Here is a 13,522-nt window from a genome sequence, read left to right as displayed (position 1 = left end):
TTACATCATGTTGCTTTCCCACCTCTCGCACTACATGGCATAAGTAGTAAAAACCTATAACACAATAAAAATGAAAATTCTAAAGTTTACCCCATCCCATCTTCCAATACCTCCAACAACTGGCTTAAAGAAGCTTGTTTGACAAGGAGCTTCCAATTTCAGCTGTTCCTCACTCCACTGAGTGTCTAGACACCCAAGACTTCTGCAACTCTCTTATATTTTCAAATATGCCAAACTGCCAATGAATTTGGAGAGATGCTCATTGGGCCCACATACTCTCCTTCTGATTCTTCTCCTACAATTTCCAAACTCAAAACAAGTCCTCACTTGAGGAATCTGAGGTCGATGCACAGGCACCTCAATATATGCACCTGTTTCAGGTAGGGATCGGAGGTTCTGATACAGGTTACCAAAATGGTGGGCGGTGAACATTCAGTGCCGAATATGTGCACACATATTGGAGGCTTAGGTGCACAATTTATGCCCGATTAGCTGCATGGCATCAACGAGGTTCTAGGCCTATGGGTCTTAAGTAAGAAACAGCAAGTCCAACTGTAAAAGGAGCATTTGTGACATAAATAAAGAGGTTCTGGAAGACATCAAAAGACATGGAAGGCAAAGAGGGGGATAGGCTTAAGAATAACGTTGGAAAGGGAGAGAAAAATGTGTAAACTGGAAAACAAATACTACAAGAAAGCTCCGCATGCGGAGAAAGATTGGAACATCAACAGAAAGATGGAGAGATGGAAACTAAGAGACAGCTACAGAAAGAGATTCTTTTGTCTGCATGCAGCACAATGTTGCAACAAACCGATAATATTCTGCTACACTAGATTATGCTAATCCAGGATCTACACTGTCATTGAAGAAATGGGAAATAAACCGTGCTTACCAAATTCACAAATGAAATAAAATTCTTGGTTGCAGTCGTTTGCACTCATCCAGTGGTATCCAGAGTTCTTGAGAATGTAAGAACAAGTCACTGATGGAGAGGACAGATGTTCTGGGGACCAGTTATTGTATGTGACATTGGTACCATCCAGCCAGGCCAGGACTGCTGTACAGGGGACATTTATGGACAAAATTAGTACAAGTTTAAAGCGTAAATTTAACTTTTGGATTTGTACAGATGTCAAGATATTATGGTGTGTTTGTGGGTTTACAACAACTTTGATAGTATTGATCTGCAGGTAAAAGTGATAAAATAGAAATGATTGAGTAACAAATTATAATTTTTCATTTACTCTCATGTTCCTGCCCCTTTCCTCACTGCTCCATTTTTCTATAAACAAGCCCTTAACCAAGGACTTCTAGCTTTAATTCCCATATCTATATGGGGAAAATTAAAGCTCAGGGCTGAATCCAGCCGGGATATTGCTTGTAATTGGGCAGCACTCTGGTAGAAACTGAAGGGAAAAGGGCAGGGGAGACCCATCAAAGGGGAAGTGCCCCCACCACTGTTGCCCCTTAAATATTCAGTATTAATAGAAGCAGAAAGGAAAGCAGAGGCAGCGAATCTTTCTGAATAAAGCAATGATACATGATTGGAAAGAAGCCCATCATGCACTGATGTAGTTTTGGAGCTGCTGTTTCGTGAAATAAGAAAAGAAGGTGTCCTTTCTAGCACAGCATATAACCTTCTCAGAGAAGCAATCAAGGCAAAGTGACAGAAACGATAAATGCAGCATCAAACTTTCAACCTTGTAGCTGATCAGGAAGACATTTGACAGCCTGATGACTGTCCGTCAACTTCAATCTGATTTTTACACAACCTCCAAAAGTCAAAGTTACCCTCCCTGTTTGCCCTGAGGATTTTGAAATTGATTGATTGATTTGAAGATTGTCCACCAATTAAAATTAGTGGAAGTCCTTTTCCTAAATTTTTACATATTTGCAAAGAATTTAATTGATGTTCAGAAACCATGAAATTGAATTCAGCAGCTGTGCAATTGATTTCCAAAGACTGCACAGTAATTCAGCAGTGAATGGTTAACCAGTCTGTAACTCTGTTGCTGGACGATCTCTGACAAAGACACTGCCAAAAAATTCAAACTGAAGTCTATTTATGCAGTGATTATTTGACTCAGTGATTCCCCAGCCAAATATTGTGCAAATCGTAATTTTCCATGCCTGCTGGCATCAGGTGTGTTCAGCGGCATGAGTGGACAATATGGTAAGAAGGCCACAAATTGGTTTCACAATATCGTGAAACCAGTTTGCAATCATCCGCTCTGCCCATCAATGGTGGGCCACAATTCCCAACGTTGGACATCGGGAACCTCATTGTAATACTTCTGCAAATCATTATAAGCCAGCCCACCAGAATCATCCCCCCATGCTGGATTGTTCGAGCACTCACACCAACATGTTTCAGAACACCATATGTACAGTGTGCACTTGGCGGGCTCCTCTTCGCTTGGGACTTCAAGGTTTGTTTGCCTACCTTGCTTCGGGCAGCACTCACAATCATCAGTGACAGGTTTCACAGACAGCACCACATCACTTTTAGCAGGGCTCACAGGCAGCTCTACCTGCCAGGCCAGCCATAAGGTGTGGCTTTTCAATGGCTGCAGGACTAGGGCTTGCTTGGGGAGGGAAGAGAAGTGGCCTCAGGAAAGCTAAGAGGCTGAAGGGCAAGGGCTGTGCTGCGAAAGGAGGGTATCCCAAGGTGTGTGGGGACACATGTTGAACTGTGCAAGATAGTGAGGCTGAGGAGGCAGTGTCCAGAGGAGATGAAGCCAGGTGGACATGTGAGGCCACATATGAGAGAATGGGTGGGGATGTAGCTTGAGCTGGCAGTGAGTGAGATGCCAGTGAATGTGTGATGGGCTTGAGTGTGAGTTTAGAGTGATGAGATGGTTACCCTAGCAGCACGGATGAGATCATTCATCCTCTCTCTGTAGTGGATGGCCAACCTCTTCTGCATAGCCTCTTCTGATCACCACTGCCATCACCTACTAAGTCAGAGTGGAAACATTGCTGCCCCTCCTGTGGCCAGAGTGGGGGTAGAGGACATCACAGCAGGCCTCCATGGCGTCCAAAAGGCACTCAAGAGATGCATCACTAAACCTGTGGGCTGCAGTCTTCTTGCCTTTCGGGGCCATGTCTTCTTTGCAGTAGTCCTGGGCTGGAAGCACTGAGAGGTGTACGTGTGGCACCCAGCATGATGAAGCGACGAGGTAACGGCATAGCAGGCAGGAATTATAGCCCGTCCACCAGTGAAACAACATTTTTTCCAGGAATGTATAATTAATTAATCCCAAGTGGGATTGGGATGAAATGGTGTGAGAAGCCGACATTGCAGCCAGTGGGTAAAGCGTCATTGATCCCACCCACTGCTGCACTTAGTGCAAATCTGGGAAGATTCTGCCTGTAATGGATGTAAGACAATATGGGTAAAGGTTCTGCTTCTTCATTCCTGGAACACATGGGAAGCACATACCGGGAGGGGCAAAATTGAACAGCAAGCGCAGGGACTGCGATGCATAATTAACCCATGTCCATTCCTTCCATTCCCTCCAGTGCAGATAGCACACAAACTTCATGTTTTCTACACATTACCATGATTGCAGTGTGTAGACAGCACTAACTGTGCTGTTGAATGGCTGCATGCCTCACTAGGGGCTCTGTTTTTGTGTGAGGTTAGTACCAATGGAAACTAGCCTGCACTAAATTAAAGCCAACCTGCACCTAAAGGGAAGGAGCATTAAGGTTGCAGCAGGTACTGGAAGTGACTGGGGAAGAGTATCTGAGCAGAACGAACTCAGAATGATGGAACAAAATGACAGAGAGTGAGCTTCAAGATTCTCTGATGCAGCACTTGGTCCAGGCGGTGGACAGGAGGAGAGAGGTCATCTGTCCACAGGGGATCAGGAGGCCCACCAGACAAACTGTATGAAGGCAGAGGGAGCACATAGCCATCATGGTCAATGCCATCAGTTCATCAGTGACCTCACAATGAATTCATCTTCAAATGCCATATCATTACAACAGAACCACTAGCCTCACACACTGTTCAAATTACCATCCTTACTTCACTCAGCTATCAGTCTCTATCAGCCATAGCACATACTTCACATTCATAGTCTTACCTGTGAGCACCCCACTCACATCACACAGTTTGCATACATTTATTTTTTATTCATTCATGGGATGTGGGCTTTGTTGGCTGGGCCAGCATTTGTTGCCCATCCCTAGTTGCCCTTGAGAAGGCGGTGGTGAGCTGCCTTCTTGCACTGCTGCAGTCCATGTGGTGTATGTACACCCACAGTGCTATTATTTTGACCCAGCGACAGTGAAGGAACAGCGATATATTTCCAAGTCAGGATGGTGAGTGACTTGGAGGGGAACTTCCAGGTGGCGGTGTTCCCATCTATATGCTGTCCTTATCCTTCTAGGTGGTAGTGGTTGGGGATTTGGAAGGTGCCTTGGTGAATTCCAACAGTGCATCTTGTGGATGGCACATATTGCTGCTACTGTGCGTCAATGGTGGAGGGAGTTTGTGGATGTGATGCCAATCAAGTGGACTGCTTTGCCCTGGATGATGTCCAGTTTCTTCATATTGTGGGAGCTGCACTCATCCAGGCAAGTGGGAAGTATTGCATCACATTCCTGACTTGTGCCTTGTAGATGGTGGACAAGCTTTGGGAAGTCAGCGCACGATTGCTAGCCTCTGTCCTGGTCTTGTAGCCACAGAATTTATATGGCTAGTCCAGTTCAGTTTCTTGTCAATGGTAACCCCCAAGATGTTGATAGTGGGGGATTCAGTGATGGTAATGCCATTGAACATCAGGGGGCAATGGTACAATTCGCTCTTGTTGGAGATGGTCAGTGCCTGACACTTATGTGGCACAAATGTTACTTGCCACTTGTCAGTCCAAGCCTGGATATTGTCCAGGTGTCACTGCTCTTGGACATGGACTGCTCCAGTATCTGGGGAGTCACAAATGGTGCTGAACATTGTGCAATCATCAGTGGGCATCCCCACTTCCACCTTATGATGAAAGGAAGGTCATTGATGAAACAGCTGAAGATGGTTGGGCCTAGGATATTACCCTGAGGAACTCTTGCAGTGATGTCCTGGAGCTGAGATGACTGACCTCCAACAACCACAACCATCTTCCTATGTGCTAGGAATGACTCCAAACAGCAGAGAGTTTCCCCCCTAATTCCCATTAACTCCAGTTTTGTTAGGGCTCCTTGATGCCACACTTAGTCAAATGCTGCCTTGATGTCAAGGGCAGTCACCTCACCTCGGGAGTTCAGCTCTTTTGTCCACGTTTGAACCAAGACTGTAATGAGGTAAAAAGCTGAGAGGCCCTAGCAGAATCCAAACTGGGTAGATTATTGCTAAGCAAGTGCCGCTTGATAGCACTGTTGATGACCCCTTCCATTACTTTACTGATGATGGAGAGTAGACTGATGGGGCAGTAATTGGCTGGGTTGAATCGTCCTGCTTTTTGTGTACAGCACATACCTGGGCAGTTTTCCACATTGCCGGGTAGACACCAGTGTCATAGCTATATGGGAACAGCTTGGCTAGGGGCATGGCAAGTTTTGGAGCACAAGTCTTCAGTACCATAGCCTTTACAGTATCCAGTGCCTTCGGCCATTTCTTGATAGCACAAGAAGTGAATCAAATTGGCTGAAGACTGACATTTGTGATGCTGGGAACCTCCGGAGGAGGCCAAGATGGATCATCCACTCGGCACTTCTGGCTGAAGATTGTTGCAAATGCTTCAGCCTTATCTTTTGTACTGTGTACTGGACTCCTCTATCATTAAGGATGGGGATATTTGTGGAGCCTCCTCCTCCAGTGAGTTGTTTAATTGTCTACCAACCATTCATGACTGGATGTGGCAGGACTGCAGAGCTTAGATCTGATCTGTTGGCTGTGCGATCGTTTAGCTCTGTTTGTCACTTGCTGCTTATGCTGTTTGGCATGCAAGTAGTCCTGTGTTATAGCTTCATCAGGTTGACACCTCATTTTTATGTATGCCTGGTGTAGCTCATGGCATGCCCTCCTGCACTCTTCATTGAACCAGGGTTGATCCCCCGGCTTGATGGTAATGGTAGAGTGGGGGATATGCCAGGCCATGAGGTTACAGATTGTGCTCCAGTCTAGCAGCTGTGTCATTTAGGACTTGGCCAACTCAATCAGTAGTGGTGCTACCGAGCCACTCTTGGTTATGGACATTGAAGTCCCCCACCCATAGTACATTCTGTGCCCTTGCCAACCTCAGTGCTTCCTCCAAGTGATGTTGAACATCAAGGAGCACTGATTCATCAACTGAGGATGGGCAGTAATCAGCAGGAGGTTTCCTTGCCCATGTTTGACCTGATGCCATGGGACTTCATGGGGTCCAGAGTCAATGTTTAGGACTCCCAGAGTAAATCCCTCCTGACCGTATACCACTGTGCTGACATCTCTGCTGGGTCTGTCCGGCCGGTGGGACAGGACATACCCACAGAGGTTGATGATGGAGTCTGGGATATTATTCGTAAGGTATAATTCCATGAGGATGACTATGTCAGGCTGTTGCTTGACTAGTCTGTGAGACAGCTCTCCCAATTTTGGCACTAGCCCCCAGATGTTAGTAAGGAGGACTTTGCCGAGTTGACAGGGATCTGATTGCCGTTGTCATTTCCAGTGGTCTGTCCAGTTTCATTCCTTTCTTGTGACTTTGTAGCAGTATGTTACAACTGAGTGGCTTGCTAGGCCAGTTCAGAGTCAACCACATAGCTGTGGGCCTGGAGGCACATGTAGGCCAGACCAGGTAAGGATGACAGATTTTCTTCCCGAAGGGACATTAGTGAATCAGATGAGTTTTTACAACAATCAACAATGGTTTCATGGTCCAGATTTTTTATTGAATTCCACCATCTGCCATGGCAGGATTCGAACCCTGGTCCCTGGAACGTTACCCTGGCTCTCTGAATTACTAGTTTAGCAACAATATCATTATGCCATCGCCTCCCCATTGTCAACTATTCAACTATGACATGCATATCACCCAAACACATTGCACCACACTCACTGACACAATTCCCTCTCTCTTGAATGACAAGCTGGCACATAACTGGAGTCTGCAACGACTAATAGGTGTGGCTGCATGCTCACACATCCATGGAGGAGATGGTGCTCGCCAACATTGGGGCAGCAATGGCTGAATCGGGGCTGAAACCATCAAAGACGATGACGTGCACATCCCGAAATCTCCTTCTCATATTCCAATTCCCCTTCATCCTACAATCCCTTCTGATTCCCAAACTGCATATAATGTAAGCATTCACCTCTCGTTCCTCCCCTCACTATTACCCCAGCCATGCACCTTGCTCCTTTCAGGTAACCAAGAACTGCAACCTGGCCAGGCAGTGGTGCAGGAGCAAGAAGTGTGAGAGGAGAAAGAGATTGATGATGAAGGAATATTGTCACTCACTCTCACACTCACAACCATCAGTTCAGTTACTGGCACTACGTGTACTTTAAGTGGTGACCAAATCTGTTACCTTACTGATGGACCAACCATGATGCCGCTTCCACTTCAGCAAGAGCAGAAGCTCACCAACATCTAGCGCTGCAGCGCAAGTTCAGGCTGAAGTCATGCAAGCTCAGACTGCTGCTTTAATGGCACCCAAATGCCACTTTAAACCCAATATAGCACCTGCAGCACCAACAACATGGGCTATGCAACCAAAGTTTGATGCCAACGTGAAACTGTGTGACATCAATCGCATGACATCAAAGTGATTTTCATCTTCCAAACTGAAGGGACCAAAGATCACAGGGTCTTCACACTATAATTTCACAACATACGGAACAGAATTGTTCTGTTGAAGGGTCATGAAGACTTGAAACGTCAACTCTTTTCTTCTCCACCGATGCTGCCAGACCTGCTGAGTTTTTCCAGGTAATTCTGTTTTTGTTTTGGATTTCCAGCATCCGCAGTTTTTTGTTTTTATCCATTTGATTGCATAGCCCCTGTTGTTGGTGCTGCAGGTGCTATATTGGGTCTAAAGTGGCATTTGGGTGCCATTAAAGCAGCAGTCTGAGCTTGCATGACTTCAGCCTGAACTTGCGCTGCAGCGCTAGATGCTGGTGAGCTTCTGCTCTTGCTGAAGTGGAAGCGGCATCATGGTTGGTCCATCAGTAAGGTAACAGAGTCAAGGAGTTTTGCTCCAATCACCACAGATGTTAAGAAAATCTGCATTTTCAATTCTTCCTCATCAAGAAATAAATATTTGTAAGGTTACAAAGGTTACAAGAACACACAAGAAATAGGAACAGGAGGAGAATGAATGACCTGCTGAGTCTGCTGTACAATTCAATACAATCATGGCTGATCTTGGGCTTCAACTCCTGCCCATTCTCCATATCTCTTGATTCACTGAGAGACCAAAAATCTGTCTGTCCTCTGCCTTAAATGATGGAGCATCCTCAGCCCTCTGGGGGAGAGAATCCCAAAGATGAGTGAAGTAATTAACCCTCATCTCAGTCCTAAATGATCGGCTCCTTATTCTGCGACTGTGCCCTGTGTTTTAGATTCCCCGACCAGTGGAAACAATCTTTCAGCACTTACCTATCAAGTCCCTTCAGAATCTTGTATGTTTCAATGAGATTACCTCTCATTCTTCTAAATTCCAGAGAAAAAGGTGCAATTTTCTCAGTCTTTCATCGTAGGACAACCCCTTCATCCCAGGGACCAATTTAGTGAACCTTCGCCGTACCACTTCCAATGCAGGTATATCTTTTCTTCAATGCGGAGATTAAAACTGCATACAGTATTCCAGATGTGATCCCACCAAAACCCTGTACAACTCCAGAACAGCTTCTTTACTCCTGTACTCCAACTGCCTTACAATAAAGGCTAACATGTTTGCCTAACTGCTTGCTGTACCAATATGTTAACTTTTTGCATTCCTTGTACGAGCTCATCCAAGTCTCTTCGTACATTAACAGTTACAAGTTTCTCGTCTTTTAAAAAATATTCAACTCTTCTATTCTTTCAACCAAAGTGAATAACTTCACACTTCACTACATTATAATCCATTTGCCATCTTGTTGCCCACTCACTTAACTTGTCTACATGTCTTTGCAGCCTCTCTTTGTCCTCCCCACAGCTTACCTTTCTACCTAGCTTTGTATCATCCACAAACTTAGATACATTACCCTCTGATTCTGCATCTACGTCATTGATATAGATTGTGAATAGCTGAGGTCCCAGCACTGACCCTTGTGGTACTCCACTATTTACTACCTGCCAACTTGAAAAAGTCCAATTTATGCCTCTCTGCTTCCTATCTGTTAATCCCTCCTCTATCCATGCTAATATATTACCTCCAACTCTGGTCATTCATTTAATTCCTGTTTGGAACCTTGCTATGTTCAAACTGACTGTCACATTTCCCTATATTACAAAACTGACGATTTATTATTTTGTACTTGTTAAGGATTTGACTCAGTCTATGAAAGGGTTAAAAATTTAACTCAGCCAAAAGCACAGTTAGAAATCCTTTGCAAAAGAGCAGAGAGCAACAGCATTAATTTCATATACACAGTTACAAAGATCTTGAGAACAGGCTTTACCAGACAGGGAGCCATGTTTAAGCTGATAACATTGCACCTGCTTTTTAGAGAAATGTGTTGTTTTGCTTCTCAAGAATTTCTCAGTACAAAGAGTCTAACAGTAAAATAGACAATAGTCATGCTATGTGAATGCAACACATTTTCTTTATATTACAAACTTAAGTAAACAAGTTAGTCAGATTTTGCCAGAACATCATTGAGTTGAAACCCTAAAAAAGGTTTCCTCATAGCTGAGACAAAGACAGCAGAAACTGTACTTTATACTTTTGATTGTAAGCATAAAACTAGTTTGTTATTTGTTTGCATATCCTACCTACTTTTATTCTCTAAGTGGATTTGAAGGTTGCATTTACTATATTTAGATGAATTACTTAATCTTGCATTTACACTCTATGCTATTTAAACCATTACTATAATGTAATCCAAGATATAAGCTTATAATAAACTAACATATAGTACCCATTATGACAGGTTATAGACTCAGTCTGTAAACCTTATGGACCCTAACTCTTCTAGCATTCTTAATTATCAGATTCTAACTTCTGAGAGGTTACTCTCTATAGCAGGCATAATTCTGCTATAAAGCGTCGTGTATGTTTTATTCTGAGATATCTTTGTTCAGTCTAAATACGCCTGGAAGGAAGGATATTTTACGTCAATAGCTAGCATAGCTGATTTAAAATTTCTTACAGTTTACGGTTTAAGTTAACAATAAGTTCGACTGAATAAATTTACCTTGCCAGGGGTTAAAGATAGCAGAACCCTAACATAGTAACATGTGTCATTATTGATTCATGCACATGTTGAATTTTTGGCAATTGGGCACCCATTTTCTGTGGCCTGTTTGGCACACTCCTGCTCTGAGTGTGCTGGGAATACTGTGAAAGGGCTCAGAATCAAGCCATGGATTTGATGCATCAGGTTCTCCATCAGTTTCCAGCTCTATTTGGGACCGAATCTCTATCCACCTCAAGCATGGACCCCTGCATCAGAGGGGAAAAGTCAGCAAAGGAGACACCCAGGCCAGTTTTTGCCTCATTTCCAGCTTGGGAATTTACCATTGAGCCAGCTGACCTAGTGAAAGCACACTAACCGGTTCCCTGGCCAGCAGAAATATGTACACCCGGTGGTCCATGTTTAGATACAACCTGGACCTGCTCAGGCTGGAGTTAAAATGCCACCTGGGTCCTGTTCAATGTTATCATACCCTGGTCTGCATATGCCAGTTAGAGCTCCATTGACGTCAGATAGGTCCCTTGACCGCTTAGATGAGCTCATTAAAATCAAACATGACGGACTCCAGCTCATTTTTCAGCAGGTCAGTAAACCAGGCATCCTCCCTGTTTCCTTCATTTTCCTGTGGCTATGCTTTCTGGGCACACCATCAAGTTATGGCCATTTCCTTGGGCACAGTCAAGCAAAGGATACCAGGGACAGATGGAAAACAGGAAAGTGAATTTTACTTTAAAATATCCTGTCAAGATATTTTAATGTTACTGGAACCTTTGGCTGCTGTTGTCCATCCACAGCCAGAAGACCTTGATCTCAGAGTCCCAATGTTCTGTTGCATTCCTAAGAGTTCCAATTTGCACTTTTTAAAGATGTATAACCTGGACAAGGTCATGGTCTGCTTTTGGAGCCCTCTTCATGCAAATGGCCTGGAAGGAGGAAAAATGCAAACATCCCCTTCCTCTCAGGCACAACACACTCAGATCTCTCTGAGCTGGTAGAGAACAGCACGGTGAGAGAACCTAAAGTTCAGGCCAAAAAGTTCACAATACTTATCAGACAAATAAAGAGAAATAAAAAAACTAAAACAACTTTAATTGCATTAAATGTCACATGGACTTTCCACACAGGAAAATACAAAATATCCACTGTGACTAAAAGATAGTTAGAATACCGAAGTTCCTGTGTCCTGTTTGGGAACTAGTCGTGGATATAAAATTAGCTTAATTTAGTTCAGCTGTTATCTTTGTATATATTCCCACATGTTTCTAATCAGCTTTGGCTTAAGTACAAAGCACACACAGTGGTATGCAGTTGGGAGACAGTTGCTCTGGGAGTCCTCAATGTTGACTCTGGACCCCATGAAGCTTCATGGCATCAGGTCAAACATGGGCAAGAAACCTCCTTCTGATTACCACCTACAGCTCCCACCCCCTCAGCTGATAAATCGGTACTATTCAATGTTGAACACCGATTAGAAGAAGCACTGAGGGTGGCAAGGGTACAGAATATACTCTGGGTGGGGGACTTCAATGTCCATCACCAACAGTGGCTCGGTAGCACCACTACAGACCAAGCTGGCCAAGTCCTAAAGCTCATAGCTACTAGGCTGGGCCTGCAGCAGGTGGTGAGGGAACCAACAAGAGGGAAAAATCTACTTGACGTTATCTTCACCAATCCACCTGTCGCAGATGCATCTGTCCATGACATTATTGGTAGGAGTGACCACCACACAGTCCTTGTGGAGATGAAGTCCCACCTTCACATTGAGGATACTCTCCATCATGTTTTGTGGCACTACCACTGTGCTAAATGGGATAGATTTCATACAGATCTAGCAACTCAAAACTGGGCATCCATGCGCTTTGGGCCAGCAGCAGCAGAATTGTATACAACAACAATCTGTAACCTCATGACCCGGCATATCCCCCACTCTACAACTACCATCACGCTGGGGGATCAACCTTGGTTCAATGAAGAGTGCAGGAGGGCATGTCAGGAGCAGCACCAGGCATACCTAAAAATGAGGTGTCAACCTGGTGAAGCTATAACACGGGACAACTTGTATGCCAATCAGGGTACGCAACATTCAATAGGCAGAGCTAAGTAATCCCACAATGAAAGGATCAGATTTAAGCTTTGCAGTCCAACACATCCTGCTGTGAATGGTGGTGGACAATTAAACTAACAGGACAAGAAGGCTGCACAAATATCCCTATCCTCAGTGGTGAAGAAGCCCAGCACATCAGTGCAAAAGACAAGGCTGAAACATTTCCAACCTTCTTCAGCCAGAAGTGCCAAGTGGATGATCCATCTTGGCGTACTTCTGAGGTCCCCAGCATCATAGATGCCAGTCTTTAGAAAATTCTATTCAATCCATGTGATATCAAGAAACGGCTGAAGACACTGGATACTGCAAAGGCTATGGAGTCTGACAATATTCCGGCAATAGCACGGAAGACTCATGCTCCAAAACTTGCCGCGCTCCTAGCCAAGCTGTTCCAGTACATCTACAACACTGGCATCTACCCGGCAATGTGGAAAATTGCCATGGTATGTCCTGTCCACAAAAAGCGGGATAAATCCAACCCAGCCAATTACTGCCCCACCAGTCTATTCTCGATCACCGGCAAAGTGATGGAAGGTACCAACGACGGTGCTATTCAGCAGTATTTAGTCACCAATAACCAGTTCACTAATACTCAGTTTAGGTTCTGCCAGGGACACTAAACTCCTGACCCCATTACAGCCTTCATCTAAATATGGACAAAAGAGCTGAACTCAAGAGGTGAGGTGAGAATGACTGTCCTTAACATCAAGGCAGCATTTGACCAAATGTCGCATCAAGGAGCCCTAGCAAAACTGAAGTCAACTGGAACTCGGCTGAAAACCTAGCACAAAGGAAGATGGTTGTGGTTGTTGGCGGTCAATCATTCCAGTCCTGGGACATTGCTGCAGGAGTTTCTCAGGTCATGTCCTAGGCCCAACCATCTTCAGTTGCTTCATCAATGATCTTCCTTCCATCATAAGGTCAGAAGTGGGGATGTTCGCTGATGATTGCACAATGTTCAGCATCATTTGCAACTCCTCAGGTACTGAAGCAGTCCATGTCCAAATGCAGCAAGACCTGGACAATATTCAGGCTTGGGTTGGTAGGTGGCAAGTAACATTTGCACCACATAAGTGCCAGGCAATGACCATCTCCAA

General features: G+C 44.5%; 1 protein-coding gene across 1 annotated transcript in view; it reads right to left on the bottom strand.

The window, feature by feature from the left end:
• Window positions 1–13,522, bottom strand: part of pkd1l2a (polycystic kidney disease 1 like 2a) — a 160,319-nt gene that overhangs the window by 127,726 nt on the left and 19,071 nt on the right. The window contains exon 3 of the mRNA XM_041191701.1: window positions 893–1,057. Coding sequence (XP_041047635.1) covers window positions 893–1,057 — 165 coding nt within the window. The remainder of the gene's footprint in view (window positions 1–892; window positions 1,058–13,522) is intronic.

This window comes from Carcharodon carcharias, chromosome 7 (genome assembly GCF_017639515.1).
Source record: "Carcharodon carcharias isolate sCarCar2 chromosome 7, sCarCar2.pri, whole genome shotgun sequence".
Classification (NCBI taxonomy): Eukaryota; Metazoa; Chordata; class Chondrichthyes; order Lamniformes; family Lamnidae; genus Carcharodon; species Carcharodon carcharias.
Note: the sequence above shows the minus strand (reverse complement) of the source record. Positions and strands in the feature narration are given on the sequence as shown.